This window comes from Papio anubis, chromosome 1 (assembly GCF_008728515.1).
Source record: "Papio anubis isolate 15944 chromosome 1, Panubis1.0, whole genome shotgun sequence".
Classification (NCBI taxonomy): domain Eukaryota; kingdom Metazoa; phylum Chordata; class Mammalia; order Primates; family Cercopithecidae; genus Papio; species Papio anubis.
The window spans coordinates 60,297,858-60,314,410 of NC_044976.1; the positions used below are offsets into that span (position 1 = coordinate 60,297,858).

Consider the following 16,553-nt stretch of genomic DNA (forward strand, 5'->3'; position numbering starts at 1 on the left):
CCAGTAAGGATGAATTTTCATTTTTTCCCATCAAGAGAACTTATTGTTCTCTTGGGGAATTGCTGTCCCACTGTTTTAAAATAGACCTCCTTTACCCACTGATTTGCAGTGCAACTCTGCTGTATCTCAGGTTACAAGGGGGAGTCTGTTTCTGAGCTTTCTCTTTGTTCCATTTGATCAACTTGTCTATCCCAGTACAAATGCTGCACTGACTTAATTATTAAAGCCTAGTAATCAATCTTGTTTCCTGATAGAGCACTTTCTTTTATGTGTTTCTTCTTCTTAGACATGTCTTAATGATTTATATCATTTTTCTTTTCTGTATCCATTTAGAATCAGATTGTTAAATTCCACAAAACTTTCTTTTGGGATTTTGGTTGGAATTGTGTTGAATCTATAGATTCACATAGAAAGAAGTTACATCTTTTGGATGTTGAGACTTTTAAACCATTAATATGATTTTTTAAATTTATTAAATTTTTAAATTTCTTTTAATTTTTATAATTTTCTTTCTTTTCTTTTTCTTTTTTTTTTTTTGTGAGACAGAGTCTCGCTCGGTCACCAGACCAGAGTGCAGTGGTGCGATCTTGGCTCACTGCAACCTCCACCTCCTAGGTTCAAGGGATTCTCCTGCCTCAGCCTCCCAAGTTGCTGAGATTACAGGCATGTGCCACCATGCCCAGCTAATTTCTGTATTTTTAGTAGAGACAAGGTTTCACCATGTTGTCCAGGATGGTCTCGAACACTTGACCTTATGATCCACCTGCCTTGGCCTCCCAAAGTGTTAGAATTACAGGCATGAGCCACTGCGCCCAGCCTATAATTTTTTTAAAAAATATATTGAAATCTTGATTTATTCCTAGGTATTTTATTTTGCTATTTAATGATACCTCTTTAAATTGTGTTTTCTGTTTGTTTCTAGTATGTAGACACAAAATTGACTTTTATATATTTATTTGACATCTTGTAACATTATTCTTTTAAAACATATAATAATCTAGTGGAGAATACTGGAAAAACCATAATGGTGAAACAAAAAAATAAAAATATAAACCTACAACCTAAAGATAAATCTTATTTCGTATAGAACCTTTTAGTGTCTTTGTGTGTATGCTCCATATATATACATGATATTTTTAATAAGAATATGAATCTTGAATTCTTATTCTATGTAGATTTTTATTTTTGGATTTTCTATACATATAATAAATAATAAACACTTTGGAATAAGGTAGTTTTCTTTTTCCCTTTCCAATCTTTCTTTTTCTCATTTTATTGTATCTGCTAAGACCTCCAGCACTGTGTTTATTACAACTAATGATAGCTAACATTCTTGTCATTTTTCTTCCTGATATTTAAGGAAAAGCTTTTCATATTTCACCATTGAATATGATGTGTACTGTAGGTATTTGTAGATAATCTGTCATGTAACTGTCTGATGGGTTCATCTTACCCACTGCCCAAATACAGTCGATGTATCAAGACAGGGGAATTGCAGTAGAGAAAGAGCCTAATGCATACAGAGCTGACTAAATGGGAGATTGGAGTTTTATTATTACTCCAATTAGCCTCCTTGAAAATTTGGAGGCTAGGGTCTTCTTTCAAAGATAGTTTGGGGGCTAGGGAATAGGGAATGCTGATTAGTTTGGTTGGTGATGAAATCATAGGGAGTCCAAAACTGTCCTCTTGCGCTGAGTCAGTTCCTTGGGGGAGGCGAGGCAGAAGACCAGATAAACTTACCAGTCTGGGTACGTTGGCTGATCCATCAGAACGCAGAGTCTGGAAAATACCTTAAATACTAGTTTTTATAATAGTAACATTATACATGGAAGCAACTGAGGAGGTTAGGAATCTTGTGGCTTCTGACTGCATGACTCCTAAACCGTAATTTCTAATCTTGTGGCTAATTTGTTGGTTTTGCAAAGATGGTCTGGTCCCCAGGCAAGTAGGGGGTTTGTTTTGGAAAAGAGCTATTGCCATCTTTGTTCCAAAGTTTAACTATAAACTAAATTCCTCCTATTGTCAGCTTGGCCTATGCACAAGGATGAACAAGGCCAAGGTATTAGAGGTTAAAGGCAAGATGGAGTTGGTTAGGTCAGATCTCTTTCACTGCAATAGTTTTCTCACTGTTAATAAGTTTTGCAAAGGTGGCTTCAGTCAGGTTAAGGAAATACTCTCTTTCATTCCTGCTTTGCTAAGAATTTTTACCATGAATGGCATGGGCATTGAATTTAATCAGATGTATTACTAATCTCTAGTGAAAGAAGTGTGTGCATGTATAAATTTTTTTCTCCTTGAATCCCTTAATGTAGTAAATTATATTAATAGATTTCAGAATGTTGAACCAATCTTGACTTACTGGAATGCAATTTATTTGGTCATTTTTTTGGCGGGGGGGGCCCATTGCTGGTATTTCTTTTAGGATTTTTCCATCCATGGTCATGAGTGAGATTTGCCTAGAAATTTTCATTTATATACTGTCCAATCTGGCTTTGGTTATGGTAAACTACTAAAATGATTAGTAGGAGCATGTATTCTTTTAAGTTCTCTGAGAGTTTGTATAAAAAAAGAAATTATCAGCCGGGCACGGTGGCTCATGCCTGTAATCCTAGCACTTTGGGAAGCCAAGGTGGGCAGATCACAAGGTCAGGAGTTCAAGACCAGCCTGACCAACATGGTGAAACCCCATCTCTATTAAACATACAAAAAATTAGCTGGGTGTGGTGGCATGCACCTGTAATCCCAGCTACTCCAGAGGCCAAGGCACGAGAATCCCTTGAACCTGGGAGGTGGAGGTTGCAGTGAGCCAAGATGGCGCCACTGCACTCCAGCCTGGGCGACAGAGCGAGACTCTGTCTCAAAAAAAATAAATAAATAAATAAAAGAAAGAAAGAAATTATCAGTTCCTTCAGTCTTTAGTCAAGCTACCCTATGAAGCCATTGTGGGCCTGTGTTTTCTATGTGGGAAAAATTTAAAATACTGATTTAGTTCTTTAATAGTTATTGAATCATTCTGATTTTCTATTTCTTCTAGAGTCATTTTTGGTCATTGACTCTTCTAGGAATATTAATATCACCTAAGTTTTTACATTTGTTGGCATAAACTTGTTTGTGTATTTTTTTTTTTTTTTGGAAACAGTCTCGCTCTGTCACCCAGGCTGGAGTGAAGTGATGCAACCTCAGCTCACTGCAACTTCCACCTCCCAGATTCAAGTGATTCTTGTGCCTCAGCCTCCCAAGTAGCTGGAATTACAGGCATGTGCCACTATGCCTGGCTGAATTTTTATATTTTTTTTTAGTAGAGACGGGTCTTACCGTGTTGCCCAGACTGGTCTTGAACTCTTGAGTTCAGGCAGTCTGCACACCTCAGCCTCTCAGTGCTAGGATTACAGGCCCGAGCCACCACGCTCAACCATTTCTCTTAACTTTAATCATCTCTGCTCCATTCATAGTGGTTCTTTTTCATTCTGAATTATGGCCAGGCCTGGTAGCTCATGCCTGTAATTCCAGCACTTTAGGAGGTCTAAGTAGGAGGATTGCTTTAGCTCAGAAGTTCCAAGACCAGCCTGGGCAACCTGGCAAGACCCTGTCTCTACAAAATATAAAATATTAGCTGGGTGTGGTGGTGTGCACCTGTAGTCCCAGCTACTTAGAAGGCTGAGGTGGGAGGATCGCTTGAGCCAGGGAAGGCCGCAGTGAGCCGTGGTCACATGATTGCACTCTAGCCTAGGGGACAGGGCAAAATCCTGTCTCAAAAATTTTTTTTAAAAGTAAAAAATAAAACAAACAATAATGAAAAATAAAATAAATTATAAAAATTAAAATTGATAATTATTTGCTATATCTTTTTCTTGATTAATCTTGAAAGTAATTTTTCATTTAATTTTTTTTCTGAAGAATTACCTTTTGAAGTGTGTTCGTCTTATCTGTTATATCTTTTTTCTGCTTAATTAATTTTGTTCTCATCTTTATATTGCCTTGCTTCTTTGTTTGGATTCATTCCCCTTTTTCACTCCTTAATAATCTTTAGTTAAATGTGGAGATTATTAATTTTCTTTCTTTCTTGTCTAAAATAATTGTTTAAGGTTATAAATTTTTTCTTTCTTTTTCTTTTTTTTTTTTTTTTTTGAAGACACAGCCTTACTCTGTTTCCCAGGATGGAGTGCAGTGGGGTAATCATGGCTCACTGCAACCTCACTGCCAGTAGTCCTCCCATCTGAGCCTTTCAGGTAGCTGAGACCACTGACACACACCACCACGCCCAGCTAATTTTTTGTATTTTTTTTAGAGATGAGGTTTTGCCATGTTGCCCAGGCTGATCTCAAACTCCTGGGCTAAAGCAATCTGCCTACCTCAGCGTCCCAAAGTGCCGGGGTTACAGGTTTGAGCCACTGCCCCTAGCCTAAATTTTGCTAAGTTCCTGTTTACTACATTCTAAGATTTTAAATTGAATTTCTGTTTTTTGGTACTAAGGGTTTTTTGTTTGTTTTGTTTTTGTTTTAAGCTCCAATGTGATTTCTCTTTGACCCAAAATGTATTTAGAAATATATTCTGAAGTTTCCACGTGAATATTTTTAAATATCTTTTTGTTCTTATGTTCTAATTTAGCTATAATCAGAGATTGTTGTTTATGTAATATTAATTCTTTGACGTTGGTTGAGACTTGTTTTTAATGGCCTAGTACGTAGTTATTATGAATGTTATATTCGTGATTAAAAAGGATAGCTATTAAAGTGCATCCAAGTTTAAAATTTTTATATCATCCTGGGGGAATTGGCCCTTTTATTAATATGTGGCAGCGTTTAGTAATACCTTAAACATCTATTTCACTCACTGATATGGTTTGGCTGTCTCCTCACCCAAATCTCATCTTGAATTCTCACGTGTTGTGGAAGGGACCTGGTGGGAGATAATTGAATCATGGGGATGGGTCTTTCCTGTGCTACTCTCGTGATAGTGAGATCTCTCCTGCCTCAGGGAAATGTAAGTCCATTAAACCTCTTTTTCTTCCCAGTCTTGGGTATGTCTTTATTAACAGCATGAAAACAGACTAAGATACCCACTATCACTGAAACCATGTTGACTTTCTTCTTGTATTTGCCTGGTATGTTGGGTTGGAATTTGTTAAGCCACACACATAAAACGAAGTCAGGTCTTTAACTTTAGTGAATCTAAACTTGTATGGAATTCTTTTTTTTTTTTTTTTTTTTTTTGAGACAGAGTCTTGCTCTGTCACCCAGGCTGGAGTGCAGTGGCGTGATCTCTGCTCACTGCAACCTCCGCCTCCCGAGTTCAAGGGAGTCTCCTGCATCAGCCTCCTGAGTAGCTGGGATTACAGGCGTGTACCACCATGCCCAGCTAATTTTTGTATTTTTAGTAGAAACAGGGTTTTACCATGTTGGCCAGGCTGGTCTCGAACTCCTGACCTCAGGTGATCCACCCACCTCAGCCTCCCAAAGTGCTGGGATTATAGGCACGAGCCACCGCACCTGGCCACTTGTATGGAATTCTTAAGGTGCACCTTTTTCCTCTTTTTCTTTTTCTCTTCCACCTCAAGCTAAGACCAAGGCCAGGAAATAAATCTTCTGTGATCAATATTTTGGCTTGTTTACTTTTTTAAACCTTTATCTACTACAGATTTCACCCCATTAGGAAAAAAGCCCTAACTGAATTGAACCCATGGGACAACTTTAATTACACATATGTACGTGGGGGCCAATCAAGACACTGACTCCTTGAGGATTTAAGGAAAGGGTTTTTGCAAAAGATGAGGAAAAGTGTCATTAGGTTGTTTACCAAATTAAAGGATTGTCTGTTTAACCTGATTGGCCACTGTCTTTGAGTTCAGATTTTAATCACAAAGATTATATTCAGATTAGCAGTAGCACATGTTATATGATCAGGCTGTTGTGGGTTTTTTGGGGGGACACCTATTAATAAGCATAGGTAATATATAAGATTCCAGAAGATGGTGGTTATTGCTTGCAGAGGTGTTTCTTTTTCCCTACAGATTGCAGGTAATTAGTTGCGGGATTCTTTGTCAATCTTTTAGAGGAACAAGCCTTTATTTTCAGGGATAGGAATTTGGGAGGGTGATATTTTTAGTCTAACTTCCCACCTTGCTTGGCCTCAAGGGGGCACTTGGGACTCATTAAATCCTTATCTCTCATTAGATAAAAATGTGTAGATACTGGATGATTATATAAAAGTCAAGACAATACAATCTGTAGTGAGAGAAAACAGATCAGTGGTTCCTTGGGGATGGGGTGTCAGGGGAAGAGGTGGGAAGGAGGGATTTAGAAAAGACATGAACAGATTTTTAGGGATGATGGTTATGTTGACTATCTTGATTGTGGTAATGGATTCAAATTGTATCCTTTAAATGTGTGCAGTTTTGTACATGTCAATTATACTTCAATATATTGAATTAAAGCTGTTAAAGACAAACAAAAAATATTCCTACCATCTTGCAGCTTGCGTTTCTAGTGGGGCAAGGCAAACAGGATAGAATCAGTAACTGCTACTTTATTTTTTAATTTTTTTTCAAAATGGAGTCTCACTCTGTCACCCAGGTTGGAGTGCAGCAGTGCAATCTCAGCTCACTGCAACCTCCACCCCCCAGGTTCAAGCAAATCTCCTGCCTCAGCCTCCTGAATAGCTGGGACTACAGGTGCACACCACCACACCTGGCTAATTTTTGTATTGTTTTAGTAAAGGTGGGGCTTCACCATGTTGGCCAGGCTGGTCTTGAAGTCCTGACATCAGGTGATCTGCCCGCCTTGGCCTCCCAAAGGGCTGGAATTATAGATGTGAGCCACCATGCCTGGCCAGTAACTGCTACTTTAAAGTAATTTGGGGACAAGACATGGAAACCCACAAAATATGACATTTGGAAGGGACTGGAATTTAAGCTCCATGAGGGCAGGGACCTCATCTGTTGGATTATTACTGTACCTCTATTGCCTGAAACACTGCCTGGCGTCATATATATTTCTTGAATGAATAAAGAATCCTAAAATCAAATCAGATCTCTGACTTTAGGTTTCCAAGGGTTGGCAGATGCCCTCCAGGCAAGTGTCACCTTCCAGTGCTCCACTGGACCTCCTGATTTGGGATTTATAGTTGTTTCTGACTTTAGTCACATGTCACAAAAGCACTGTTTAAACTTTAATCTGTCATTTTTATGTGGTTAAGAAGGGTTCTTCAGAATACCTAATCTACCCTATTGCTGGAATTTTGTCAATTCATATGTTGATGCAAAGATGTGAACATTCATCAAGTGTTTATTGGTTACCTATAGTCAACCAGTTACTGTGCAGCAATCTGGGGATATAACATCAAAAAGGAAACATATAAGGTAACACTCCGTGGGGACACAGACAATGAACACCACGTAGGTGAATGAACTGGTTGCTACTCCAGCCACATCTGGGAACAAGATAATGTAATCAGTTCAGGAAAATTCCACATAAGATCCCAGGAAAGAAAAAAGTATGTGTGTGATTCTTATCAACTTTGGACTGCTCCATTAAACCAGTTGAATTTCAATGCATGGCAAGGGTATTTGCATTCAGTAAAAACCCCAGTAGGAACCTGTAATACCAAAAATCAACTGAGTTATTTGTCACAAAGAAAAACACCTAGCCACTGCATTAATGTGGCAACAGGAGAAATCATATCAGAATCTACATCTTCATTACAGGATGGTCTTTTAGTGGTTGCTGAATGCTCTTTTTACTGTATTACTTTTCTCTGAAATTGCATCTTAGATGCCAAGCATTTTACTACATTCTGGAATGACAAGGCGCCTTCACCATAAGAGGCATTCAGATCAGGGTGCCACGTGGAGTGAAATAAAGAGAATGTAATTAGTATGAAAATAAAAATGTGCCCAGCATGCTTTGAGAGCATACTCTTTTCAAGGTTAGGAAGCCAGGTGACTAATCTCTCTCTTTAAAAATTATTATCACTAGAAGTTTTTTTGTGTATCTTATTTTCTCCTTAGTATAAAAGCAAGACATGGTCTCAAGAATCATTGACAATACAAATCACCTGAAACTCATTTCTAACTGAGGTCTAGGTTTGGTTTGAGATCATTCACTTTAAAAACAGAGAGTGACTAAAAACTAAACAAACAAAAAACCAATGAGCAGATCTTGCATAAGTCTCTAGTTTTATTCTAGTTTGCCTCAGTTTACTGTTTTTTTATCTGTTTTGCATTATGTAGAGTGAAAGAATAGGCAATCAGGATTCATAGAAACGCTAGTATTGGCCAGGCACAGTGGCTCACGCCTGTAATCCCAGCACTTTGGGAGGCCAAGGCGGGAAGATCGTTTGTCAGGAATTCAAGACCAGCCTGACCAACATGGTGAAACCCCATCTCTTCTAGAAATATAAAAATTAGCCAGGTGTAGTGGTACAAGCTTGTAATCCCAGCTACTTGGGAGGCTGAGGCAGGAGAATTGCTTGAACTTGGGAGACGGAAGTTGCAGTGAGCCGAGATGGCACCACTGCACTCTAGCCTGGGTGACAGAGTGAGACTCTGTCTCAAAACAAAAAAGAAATACTAGTATTAACTGAAAGTTCCTAAAAACTCTTGGCTATTTTCTAAGGTTGTCTTCAGTGTTATTTCATATATTTTCTTTCTTTAAGAGGTTATGAACTTTGATTATGTGAATTTGGATTCTTACATAAAAATGATTCTGAGTTTGTGGTTTTTGTGAAAAAGAGATTCTTAAAATTATTATTAAAAGCCTTGTACATTTAAAGTAATGTAATTTTAGTCAACTATTATTTTCTGGAAACTTTGGGACTATTACATTTAAATAATGCTGATTTCTATAAGCAATCAGAAAGAGATTCTTTATTTTGAGAAATTTACATCTAATTTATTAATATGCTCTGAAGGTAGGAAAATATTTCACACTCAAAATGAAAGGTAAGGACTTTTCTTTCTCCAGTGCGGATACACAGAATGTGTTCAGCTTCTGTCCTGCAGCTATAGCCATATGTCGAATGTAGACACAGGAATGCAAAACCCCACTGGTTTTTTGTCAAAGAGCTGTTCTTTCCAGTGGACCCAAGACATGGTCTTGTACAAAAAGACAGACAGGCACACAAAAAGACTAAACAATGCATTCTCTGTTGTCTCTCAACCAATTGAGAATAGATCTTTATAGAATCAATATATTATAGATTCTCATCCCAACAAATAACTCTAAATGGTCAGACCATAAAACCCAACTTCATTTATTTCTACTATCAGTGAGGAATTACAAGTACGTATCAGAACCAAACTTGGTCTCATATCAGAAACAAAATCATAGAACTGGAAATAAAAATCAGAGAAACTCTCAAAAAAGCAAAGTTCTGTTGCCACTTGGAATTAACTGTGGGTGCCAAAAAATCATGTAAATGGGCTTAAACAGCTCATGAATTGCATCTCTGAGGCATCACAATTTAATTGGTTCTGGTAGGTGAGTCTGCTTGAGCATCTCTGTGGGACCTCCAAAACTGTTCAAAGCATAATTTAAGAAAAAAATAAAAACATGACTGAAAATTATGCAAAATGTGCAGGTGCCAGGTATTTATTTAACTCATTAATGAGAGAACCAATAGGATGGTAAGCCTGGTGCAGAGAGAATTGAAGAGAGTGAAGTGCTATTGAAGAGAGTGCTAAAAGAAAGAATGCTTAAGATTCCGATTTAGATAAAAAACTGGTTAATGTCTTACAGAGCAATAAAACTGTAACCTTTGAAGTGATCTTTTCTACAGGACTAAAATCATTTGCATCTCTACCAGACACAATTAATATGCAATGATATTGAGCAAGAATTATTTGCATCTCTGACATTTTTCTAAGGTTAATAATACGTCAGGGAACCCAAACAGCACGAGTGACAACCAGTTGTTTAGTCATTCAGCAAATTGTTCAGGGAGGCCTACAGTGTCCCCAGGACTGTTCTCAGAGTTGAGGATACCACAGAGTCTGTTTTGTGCTTTACCCTCCTGAAGGTCACAATCACCTGGTCTGGTTGTATATCCCTTGCTCCGGCTGCCTTTGCCACACCTGGGGAGAGCCTGGCCCTGTACACACCCTTCTCTCATGTGCAGTATCTGGCAATCCACATTCAGATTATAAGGAGACCAGGACATGCTTATTCTGTATTCTTTTTCAAGAATATCAGTAGAAGCTAATTAAATAAATCAGTTGTACAATTTTGCCTTAGACATAAAAAATTCCATTAAAGAGAATTCATCTGAATATTATTTTAAAACCTGGCTGTCTTTGTTCTGAGTATTGTCTTTGATATAGAATATCCTGGTTCTGAGGAAAAGGTTTACTGAAGAGTTCATTTGCCTTTACTCTTCATTTCACTCAGTTTTAAGTTTTTTTCAACTTAAAACAATCAAAGAGACAAAGTGATCACATTTCTGGATTCTCCTCTTGCCTAAGAGGCATTTTGTATTTGGCATCTTCCGTCATCACTCTTGCATTTTATAGATTTTTGCATTTTCTACAAGTGTATATAGTTTCTGCTTTGGTTCGACATTATCTTAAGTAAATAAGGGTGTGTGCTTTCCTTTATGACTCTCAAATAGTGTTTTCTATTTTGGAGGAATTTATTACATGCCTGCTTTCTGTAATGGACCACTCATTGGCCACTTACTGAAGTGTATCCTGCCATTAGTGGTTTTGTCATATAAAGCATAATTGAATGTACTTTATTGAAATCCTGTAGCATAATCCAGTTATTTTGGTTTTTGTGAAGTGCTTGGGTATATCGGCTCCTATTCTTTTTAGCAGCTTGAGTCTCACCGTTGTGTTTGGCATGTTTTATTTTTCCCATCGTTCAAGAAAATGTCTTCATTCTGTGAAGGTAATTTGGTCCTAGAGTTTAATTCTACTTTAATTGTGTATATGAACCAAATATTGATGTGCTGTATCATTTCGTATGTGAATTGAATGAATATTTATGCAGATATAATTATTCACCATGAAGATATCTCTTTTTGAAAATGTTGAAGTGTGTGTTGACCATCTATAAATTATAGATGAATACATTTTCAGTTAGAAAATCTTGGTCTGTCACGTGTCTTTTAAAGAATAAAATCTGTAACTTCTACAATTGAAGAAAAAGTTTAAATGATTGTAGAATTAATACAATGGATAGTTTTTACTTATACATTTATTTTAGAAATGTCTTTCACTTGAATTTTCTGGTTAATAACAAAATTAAACTTCCACAATGTAAATGAAATACAAATAACTGATTTTCTCACTAGAGAAAGGAATGCATTCTTTTAGGTAGCTAACAGTCTTAAAAACTTGCTTTTAAATTCCTATTTTTCTGCATTAGTGTGTTTATATCACAGAGTCACTTTCATATTATAACATAAACATAAAAGAATACATTGTGTTTGTTTTACAATCCTCATGATACAAATGAAGTTGGGTATGGTCTAAATATTTCCAGACTGTCTTTTTATGCTTTTTGTCGTTGAAAGAAGAGCATTGTACAAACACAGCATTTAACCCTTCTCTCAAATTTTGCATCTTCAGAGGCAAGGAACTGCCCCACCGCCGATGAAACTCCCTCCTCCTTATAAAGCTCGGTCTGATGACAGTGATGAAAATGAAGAAGAAGATGCCTTTACCCACCGTGAGTGCCTTTTCACTATTTAGGGTAGATGCAGAACTTATTAAATTATGTTTTAACGACTGTTGTAAATTATCAAATATATGGCTGTGAGTTCTTCAAAAATGTGCATGAACGTATGCTGAAAAAGCAAATCTATACCTTTGAAGCTTTTGTGGCGTCATTTCCTCAGCTTTTCCCTTTGACACTGAGAAAGGGAATATAGAAGGAAGCTATATTGTACACTATTTTTCCTATATTTCCTTCTAATCTTATTGTTTGGTTGTGAATACAAAAATGTCCCTAGTCTTTGAAATTAGAAGTTGACCCATAATTATCTGGGTTGGATGTAGATTTCAGTTGTTGATTACTTGCCTTACTCAAAGTGATGTTGCTAATGCAGAATCACAGAAGGCCCACCAACTTGTATTTTGTCCTTTAAAATTCATCTCACGATTTTCTTTTGCATTAGATGAATCAAATATCCATTCATACATATATGTAACTGTGGCTTTACTTAAAATAATTTGCATTTCTTTTATGTCTGTATAGTGTATACTATTGCTAATGTATACCAAATTTCTTTTGGAGGTGATGAAATGTTCTAAGATTAGATAGTGGTGATGGTTACACAGTTTGTGAATATACTAAAATCACTGACTTATACATTGTAAATTGGTGAATTTTATGGTATGTGAAACATATGCTTCCTTAACAGAATGTTTTCCCTTCTACAATATAGAAAAGGAATTCAATATCAAAATTGAGTCAAAATTCTTACTCTAGCAGTTCCTAGAGTGTGACCTTAAATATGCCCTCTTCTATAAAAAGGGTGCAATAATGATACCTACTTCATAGGGTTGTAATGAGGATTAAAATAAAGCAATAAAGCCTTTAGCCTGCCACATAGTGAGTCTTTGATAAGTATTATATAGCTCCTATTATGGTTATAATAATTATTTATATTTTTCTTAATAAGTAACAAATATATAAATAGAAATAAAATATAAAATAAATGTAACTTTATAATAATTAAGTTGATGTTATAAAAACTTGAATTGTACTTTGCAATTTTATAAAGCCCTTTCTAGTGTCATTTTCTTCATGCATTCAATAAATCGTTTTTGAATACCATCTGCTTTTTAGTAACAGTGTTAAGTGAGTCTGCGATGGAATGAGTAACACATCGCTCCTTTTGTCTTGATTGAACCACCACCCTGGAAGGGATAATGCAAAGGCATGGGAACAAAGTGTGATAAGTGTACTGTGGGCTTTAGTTCTCAGTCTCTTTTTGGAGAGCTACACATGGTATATAAAGTTGATATGTATGTGCACATGTGTAATATATTTCCTTGTTCTGATATAGATATCAGGGCAACTGCCACAGAATGGAACTGAGTTGTTGATTACTCCATACATTCTGGTTTCCTAGAAGGCCAGTATTTGTTGAGGTGTGCACCTAAGATTATGTTCTAATCCTAGTTCCATTACTTGCTAGTTGTGAGTTTTTGGACAAGTTATTTAACTTCTTCATGGTTCACACTTGCTTATCTATGTGGGGGTGAGCGAATATCTTATAACCTGCCTCCTAGTATTGTTGCAACAATTAGAGGAGAAAAAGCTTTTGAAGAGCTTAGTACAGGCAATGTGATACCTACTAAATGCTCTGGTTTACCATGTACCAGTCATTGTTTTAAAGCCTTTATGTGTGTTATTAACTCAGTCAACATACTAATTTTGTGAGGTTCTAATTATACAAATAAAAGCTCAGAGAAATTAAAGAATGTGTCTAAAGTTAGACAGCTAACAAATAGTAGAAATGGGGTTCAAACCCATGTACTCTTACTCCAGAACCTGTAACATGATCGACACTTGCTGTTACTTAAAACTCATTATGATTGCAGAAATAGGTAGAGCTGGGCACAGTGGCTCACGCCTGTAATTCCAGCACTTTGGGAAGCTGAGGCAGACAGCTTACGTGAGGTCAGGAGTTCAAGACTAACCTGACCAACGTGATGAAACCCCGTCTCTTAAAAAAAAAAAAAAATAGGTACAGAGTGATTTGGGGTTCTCTCTTAAATATCACTTCTATGCCTAAAATAGGCAGACTCAGCAGTGTCCTCCCCAAAGTTACAAGCTCATTTGCACAGGCACATATACACGGCAGCAGTGGGGTCAAGAAGGACACTAATTTACTTCAAATGCAGAAAAAGACTTCTAATATTGAGCCATTCTTGAGCTATAATATTATACATTTCATAGATTCTCCAGCAGACCTATTTTGGCTGTGTATATTACTTTTCTCTTCATTCATTTTGCTTCCTAATTTTTTTCCTTCCCAGTATACCATCCCCATTTTATACCCTATTAAATTTACTGTTAACCTTCTCCAGAAGAGTTTGAACTGTATGGAGGTATTTGTTAGATAATTCACATTTGAAATGCACGTGAACCTGAAGCCTCTGGCCTTCCAGTATTTCCTTTTGAAATAGATCCCATGGGTTTTTCTTTGTTCCTTGACTCATATTAAATGAACACTCTGCTCATCTGTTCTAAACTAAAAGTATTTTGGGTTGCTGTTTTATCAGATTCTTGTCCGAAGACTAAGCCTTTGTTTTTACAGTGATGAAAGTATGGCTCTGTAACTTTCCCAAGGACCATGATTCTGCAGCAGATGGCTGCAATGTAAGCTGTCGGCATACAGGGAAGTGCTGATTTTATTAGAGAGATCCAGGGATGAGATACACATGGTTTTTGGGGGTTTTTCGAGATGGCGTCTTGCTCTGTCACCCAGACTGGAGTGCAGTGGCACAATCATGGCTCACTGAAACCTCAGTTTCCCAAGTAGCTGGTACCACAAGTGTGTGCCACCAGGCCTGGCTAATTTTTTTTTTTTTTTTTTTTTTTTTTTGAGACAGAGTTTCACTCTTGTTGCCCAGGCTGGAGTGCAGCAGCACCATCTCGGCTCACTGCATCCTCAGCCTCCCAGGTTCAAGCGATTCTCCTGCCTCAGCCTCCCGAGTAGCCAGGATTATAGGAATGTGCCACCACTAATTTTGTATTTTTATTGGAGACAGGGTTTCTTCTCCATGTTGGTCAGGGTGGTCTCAAACTCCTGACCTCAGGTGATCCAGCCACTTTGACCTCCCAAAGTGCTGGGATTATGGGCGTGAGCTACCACGCTCAGCCTAATTTTTTAATTTTTTTGTAGAGATGGAATCTTGCTATTTTGCCCAGCTGGTCTCAGACTCCTGGGCTCATACTATCCTTCCCAAAGTGCTGGGATTATAGGCGTGAGCCATCACACACTAGTCTAAAACATGTTAAGAGCTGGCTTTACTAGTTACTTAATTATAAAGTTTATTCAGATAAGAAGTGTTTATTGAGTTGGATGTTATGCGTGGGGAGACACTGTTATAGGTGTTGAGAATATGGAAGGGAACATGGCCATTGCTCTCATTAGCTTAGATTCTGGTAGGGAGAAAGATTATAAACAATCAGATAGTTTAAATAGTGATAAGGTCTCTGAATGAAATAAAATAATAAAATTTAAAAATTATGTTAAAAATGAATTTTAAAACAAAAATAAAAAATAAAAACAAAACATGGTAGCATGAGAATAAGTGCATTGGAGAAGACGTTATTAAGTGGAATGGTTAAGAAAGGCCCAAATAGGCTGGGTACCGTGGCTCACGCCTGTGATCCCAGCACTTTGGGAGGCTAAGGCAGGGGGATCACTTGAGTTCAAGACCAGCCTGGGCAATATGGCAAAACCTATCTCTATAAAAGTTACAAGAAATTAACTGGGTGTGGTGGTGAGCATCTGTAGTCCCACCCACTTGGAAGGCTGAGGTGAGAGGATCGCTTGAGCCTGCGAGGTAGAAGCTTCAATGAGCCGAAGTCATGCCACTGCATTCCAGGCCGAATGACAGAGTGAGACTCTGTCTCCAAAATGAAACCTAAATGAAGAAGGAACCACACTGCAAAGATCTGGCTCATACAGTCATCATATAGATGACGGCTTTTTTGAGCCTGAGACTGTGACCCACAGTGAAATACACTTTACTTAACCAATATAGATGCACACACACAGGAACATGCACGTTTAATTGAAACAAAAGTTTCATGAAATATTACTTACCTTTATAATGTGTGAATTTTATTCTTTTTTATTTTATCCTATTTCATGTTTTTAAACATTGGTTGCAACTCAGTATATTTTGTGACTAACAAACAAGTCACAACCTGCATTATGAAAAACACTAATTTAGATCCAAGGCTTTCAAACTTCAATGTGCCTCAGAAGATTCCAGAAAGCTTATGAAAACAGTAATTGATAGTCGTGGTCATTCCCTGCGCGCCCCCCCATCCCCCCAACACACACACACACAGCCCAGGCCATTTCTGTTTCCTTAAGCCTGGACCTGATCATTTGCATTTAGAATTAGTTTCCAGGTGATGCTGGTATCACACTTCTGATCCAGAGACTACAATCTGAAAACCAAAACCACTGATCGAAATGGTCTTTAAAGTCATGGGTGCCCATAAGCTTACTTAGGAATACTGTGTAGACAGCAACAAGAAGCAAACCCAGCACCTGCCCCATGAGCCAGCAAGGAACACTTTAGCATAAGGACACTTCCAGGAGATTAGGGGATTATGTTGTTTATGAGAGAACGGTGTTTCAAGAAGGCCGTCACGGACCTTCAGTGGTCAAGGGTGGAATGCTGCTAAGAAGTTGAAGAGGCTGGAGACATGAAAATAACCATTGAATTTAACAACAAGAAATTGATGAAGAAGAAGAGAAAAAGGACACTTGATAAAATAACTGTAGTATGCAGGGCGCAGGTGCTCACCCCTGTAATCCCACCACTTTGGGAGGCCAAGGTGGGCAGATCACTTGAGGTCAGAAGT

General features: G+C 37.6%; 1 protein-coding gene across 5 annotated transcripts in view; it reads left to right on the forward strand.

Moving 5' to 3' along the window:
• The window catches only part of PATJ (PATJ crumbs cell polarity complex component), a 396,968-nt gene that overhangs the window by 155,294 nt on the left and 225,121 nt on the right, over window positions 1-16,553 (forward strand). For all 5 annotated transcript variants that reach the window (XM_031669412.1, XM_031669417.1, XM_031669416.1 and 2 more), the window contains one exon: window positions 11,564-11,663. In XM_031669412.1, coding sequence (XP_031525272.1) covers window positions 11,564-11,663 — 100 coding nt within the window. The remainder of the gene's footprint in view (window positions 1-11,563; window positions 11,664-16,553) is intronic.